The 4,622-nt window shown below is 44.1% G+C and overlaps 1 protein-coding gene across 3 annotated transcripts; it reads left to right on the top strand.

Annotated features, from left to right (window-relative positions):
- Nucleotides 1-1,825: 1,825 nt before the first annotated feature.
- LOC103650376 (uncharacterized) lies at nt 1,826-3,448 on the top strand. Of its 3 annotated transcripts, none has more exons than XM_008675958.2 (4): nt 1,826-2,112; nt 2,176-2,390; nt 2,505-2,699; nt 3,083-3,448. In XM_008675958.2, exons 2-4 carry the CDS (start codon nt 2,181-2,183, stop codon nt 3,137-3,139), a joined length of 462 nt encoding a protein of 153 aa, XP_008674180.1. In that variant the 5' UTR covers nt 1,826-2,112; nt 2,176-2,180; the 3' UTR covers nt 3,140-3,448. The 3 variants fall into 3 exon arrangements, with proteins under 3 accessions (XP_008674180.1, XP_008674181.1, XP_008674182.1); XM_008675959.3 differs by having other exon boundaries at nt 1,827-2,112; nt 2,190-2,390; XM_008675960.3 differs by having other exon boundaries at nt 1,828-2,112; nt 2,193-2,390.
- The last annotated feature ends 1,174 nt before the right edge of the window (nt 3,449-4,622 follow it).

The raw sequence follows: 4,622 nt of genomic DNA, 5'->3' as shown, positions 1-4,622 counted from the left end.
GCCTCGGCACGTGCGAAGCCGACCTGGCCTGGCCGCCGCGGGTTCGCGCACTGGCAGGCACCGCCCGGCAGGCGGCCAACGAGGGCGCCGAGCCTGTGTCCACCACTCGACAGTTGACGCGCGCCAAGATTCAGCGTCGCGATGCGGTCGACGACGACGACGCGCCTCTGTGCGCGCGCCGGCTTTGGCAGCTTCCTTTGCCTGGGGAGGTGAGCCGCGCAGGAAACAGGCGGCAGAAGCTAGCACAACGGTGAAGCGACGTTGCCTAGTCTAGGAGACAGAGAAAAACAAATCAAGAAATCCGGACGGAAAAGTCAAGGGCTGGCTGGCGAACCAGCGACCTCGGTTTTTGGATAAATTTTATAGTATTATTTTCCTCCTCCAATATGCTACGCAGTTGTATGGTTATTTCGGGTTGTAAAACATTTTGAATGTTTACTATACATGTGATACTTGTACAAATGCAGTCGATGCGGCACTGCAATATTTATTATTCAGTCTGAAAAAGGACTTATTTCCTTACTAAGAGGACGTCTCTGTTTTCCGCCGATGGAGTTAACAATAATATATACTATCAGCTTTCTTATTTGATTTTAATTCGTACCGGCTTCTACTACTTTTGTCTCTATATATTGTAGATGCATCAGTTCAAACAGCTGAATGACAACGAACAAGATATGAATTAATAAATGTGGTAACAAATGATTGGAAATTATTTAGCATTAGTGTCAGGGGAAACACCTTTTCAGCCACCGCGAGAAACAATGACATCAATTGAAGACGTACGGTTAGACCAAGTTTAATAATAAGGTTATCATGTCATATGTAACCAACTAAAAGTTTATAAGGTTATCATGTCATATGTAACCAACTAAAAGTTTAGTCATACAATAACACAGACTGTGCATTTAATAATTGGCTCATCTCTTTCTCTCACAAGATGTCTTGGCGTCCGCGAGCAGCCTCTTTTAGCTTGCTATTAGTAGGCAGTCTGCTTCCATTCTCTCTTCATGTTTTTCTTCTATGTCACCACAAATCTGATGTGGCATATCTTGAAATTTGCCTACATCACTTTATTATACTTGCTCTTAGGCTATTCTCAATAGTGGTTTTATGTACCTTTAATAGTGTGCCATGTCAGTATTTTATATGACATGCCATAACATTTACTCCCTTGGGTATCAAAAAACATGTCGTTCTAGGCTATGAATCATGGGCTGCTACTCGACTTACCCTTACATGAATGCATGCTATTAAACGAGCTCCGCATGAACACGTGGTGTACACGTTAACCCGAGGCGTCATTGAACGTTGCTTGGAAAACGTGTGAAACATTATGGGGGATAAAACAAGGTCTTGGAAAACGTGTGAAACATTATTGAGAGTGATTTATTTCATTTTCACATATTTTACTCTCTTCATCCCAGTATATAAGACAACACGTAACCACCTTTGGTTTAAATATAAAAAAATATATTTAATTCTTGATATGCCACTGTATCAATGTACGTGTGTACAGAGCACATATTATTATAAAATAAGAATAAAAAATGTTTATGACTTATATTATGAGACAGAGGGAGTAAGTTATATTGGACATTTATGTGCCGTTTGGTTCACATATTTGTAACGTATGAGTAAGTGATAACGTTAAATCATGTTTGTTTTATTCCAACCGTAATCAGATAACACACTAAAAATTGATATCGATCTATTGAAGCTTGTTACCGCCGGTATTCAAGTATAAAACATTACGATTACCATTTACGTTATGAATAAACAACACCTGGTTGCATCAGTTAATAGTGGGAGAGAGGAACTTCTAACCCTGCAAGCCTGCAATGCCCGTCTCTCGGTCTCCGCGATTAAGCATGAAGACGCAGGCACCAGGCAGACGGACCTAAAAAGGAGCCTTTGCTTCTCGTAGCTCCCTTTACCCCTTCCTTTTCTTTTCCGCTGACAGAAGCCGTAAGCATCTTGCTGCTGCGCGACTGCGCGAGTGCTCGTCTCTCCTTGTCCTCCTACTACAGTCGTCGTCGTCTCTCTCCAGGGACACACATCCGCCATCACCTTTGCTTCTTCGATTCGCAAGGAGCACGAGTACTCATGGAGGTAGGTTGCTAGCCAAGAAGCACACATATGTTCTTACCTACTGGCACCATTACATCACAACAGCATGAATGATGCAGCAGCAGGGACAGGGGTGGAGGAGGCGGCAGATCCCGGCGTTCGGGAGGTGGAACCAGCATACCGACGAGGCGGGGTACTTGGAGTCGGCGGTGCAGGCTGGCCTCGTCAGGCCCGGCCACTGCTACCACGACGACGGCGGCAACGAGGTTGTGCTGTTCAGGTCCTCCGCCTCGCCGCCTCCGCACAAGCCAGCCAAGAAGGTATAGTACCGACTACCGAGAGGCATCCATGTAGGGCAGTGCCCTCGCTGACCGCTGTGTGCGCTGTGCTAACCGTCGTCTATTGGTCGTGATGTGACGCACAACTTTCTTCAGGTGCGAAGCACGATGGAGGGTCACGGTCACCACCATCAGGTTCAGGTTGAGGCGGGGAGCAGGAAGCAGCGGCCGTTCGTGGCGGGCGACGGGTCCCGCTCCCGCGCGGCCAAGCCGAGGCCGAGGGTCGTTAGGGCGGCGGTGGACGAGGACCTGTACATTGTCCCTTCCGATATGTCGCGCAAGAAGAAAGGGGTACCGTTAATTTTCAGCTGCTGTATTTATTTAACACACATATATATAAGGCCGGTCTGATCAGGTCAGCACTAGCTAGCTCCACTTTGAATCTGGGGATATCTACTCGTTATTGAATGCAGATTGCACGTTGATCCAGAAACAGTATGCCACTTTGAATTAATCTGGCTAGTGCACACTTCCAGCAAAGTGTACTGAGATAATAGTTTGCCATTTCTACGTTTGGTTAGCTACAACAAATATCAGAAAACTAAATATTTTGTCCTTCTATTCGAGCTGATGATGTATCTACTGTGTATATATATTAGCTAGTCATCCAGTTTCCTGACCCAGCAAGTTGACTTTAAAGCTTTCTGTACTTTTCTTGTTTGTTTCTTTTTCAGAGGAAACACGTGAGGAGCATGTGGATGGGGTGCGTGGGCCTCAACTGCGTCGCCTGACCAGACATGACCGGACCTTCCGAGCCTTTCTTCCAGCTTTTTCGGGTCGCATGGAAAAAAGAGAGTCCACGAGACAGACAACCCAGACTATCTGTTTCATCCCATCCAATGGATGATCGTCAATCACCACGTCGGACACGGGCTCGATGCCTGCCGTCCATCCGGATGTCGCATATGTATATTGCCTGGTGCTGTCATTGTGCATGGGTATATCACCAGGCGGCGTGAGTTGTCTGTGGTCCATGTCTACGTCTACATTGCATGCACTTTTTTTTACGATAATAATAATGGATAGATATTTGGCTTCAATATCTTAAAGAGAGGATCTTTTTTCGCTGGTAACGCTAATGCCATCGCAAACAAAGTTTCAAACCGTTTTTTTTAAAAGAATGCAATTCTAGGTTTTTGATAAACCAAACTTTTCTAGTGTGAATCACACTGGTGGAGGGCGACGATTGCCCACATTTGTGATAGGAGCGGGAGGGGTGAAAACAACAATCAAATATGTGAGAATTAGGGCCGAATAATAGCTTTCACTACACGAACGTAAAACATTTTCGGCGGTACTGACCGCCAAAAAAATTAGCCGAAAATAAGGATTAATTTTCGGCGGCCGGAGTTAGGCCGTCGAAAATAAGAAATTTTCGGCGGTATCTCCACGCGCCGCCGAAAATAATCGGGCTTATTTTCCGCGACCTACATAAGCCACCAAAAATAAGTAATTTAAGAGCAAAAAAATATGAAAGAAATGTAAAATCAATAGCAATTTCAACAACAATATAATCACAATAATATGACAGAAACAACAATTCCAGAATTACACACATCCAACACAATTCCTCACAAATACATCACAGTTCACCAAAATACCTTACAAGTCCATTACAATCTAACAAAAACTCACAATTCCATCACAAATAGGGATGATTTGAGTTGTGACCACATATAGTCCATTACAATCTAACACAAACTTACAATTCACCACAAGAGTCAAATAATCACATATAGTGGTCGTTTGAGTTGTGACCACTAGCTCCAGAAACGAAGAAGTTATTTACGAAGTCGTCTATCTGGTTTGGAGTCTAAAAGAAAGAAGAAGACATTAATAACTACAATATTTACATGACCACTATTCAAACAAATTGTTTGTCAAACTAACCTCTTCTATAGTAGCTCCCTCCCCTCCAGAAGCTCCTCCTAGTGCTGGTATCTCCGGTGGTGGCGTGTTGTGGCCCATAACCCCGGATCCATACAAAATCAAGTTTAGTCAAGATTTGAAAGGTTAATCAAACGACAAGTCTAAACTAAATTGAAGCACCTGAGGTGGAGGTGTTAGAGCATGTAATCCCCACTGTTACATCGACGACTGAAATTGAGGGAAAACGAATGGTTGCTGCTATGCCTGCTCTGAAAACCAAGAGTATTGCAAATACAATATATTAGTTATAGGACAAATATACGACCGTGTAGAGAATAAATAAGA

Source organism: Zea mays, chromosome 3 (genome assembly GCF_902167145.1).
Source record: "Zea mays cultivar B73 chromosome 3, Zm-B73-REFERENCE-NAM-5.0, whole genome shotgun sequence".
Lineage (NCBI taxonomy): Eukaryota > Viridiplantae > Streptophyta > Magnoliopsida > Poales > Poaceae > Zea > Zea mays.
This window is presented reverse-complemented; position numbering and strand designations above follow the sequence as displayed.

Coding starts and splice junctions, on each gene's coding strand:
- LOC103650376 (XM_008675958.2), top strand. CDS start 2,181: ATGATGCAGCAGCAGGGACAGGGGTGGAGGAGGCGGCAGATCCCGGCG. Junction 2,391..2,504: donor CGCACAAGCCAGCCAAGAAG/GTATAGTACCGA, acceptor AACTTTCTTCAG/GTGCGAAGCACGATGGAGGG. Junction 2,700..3,082: donor TGTCGCGCAAGAAGAAAGGG/GTACCGTTAATT, acceptor TTTCTTTTTCAG/AGGAAACACGTGAGGAGCAT.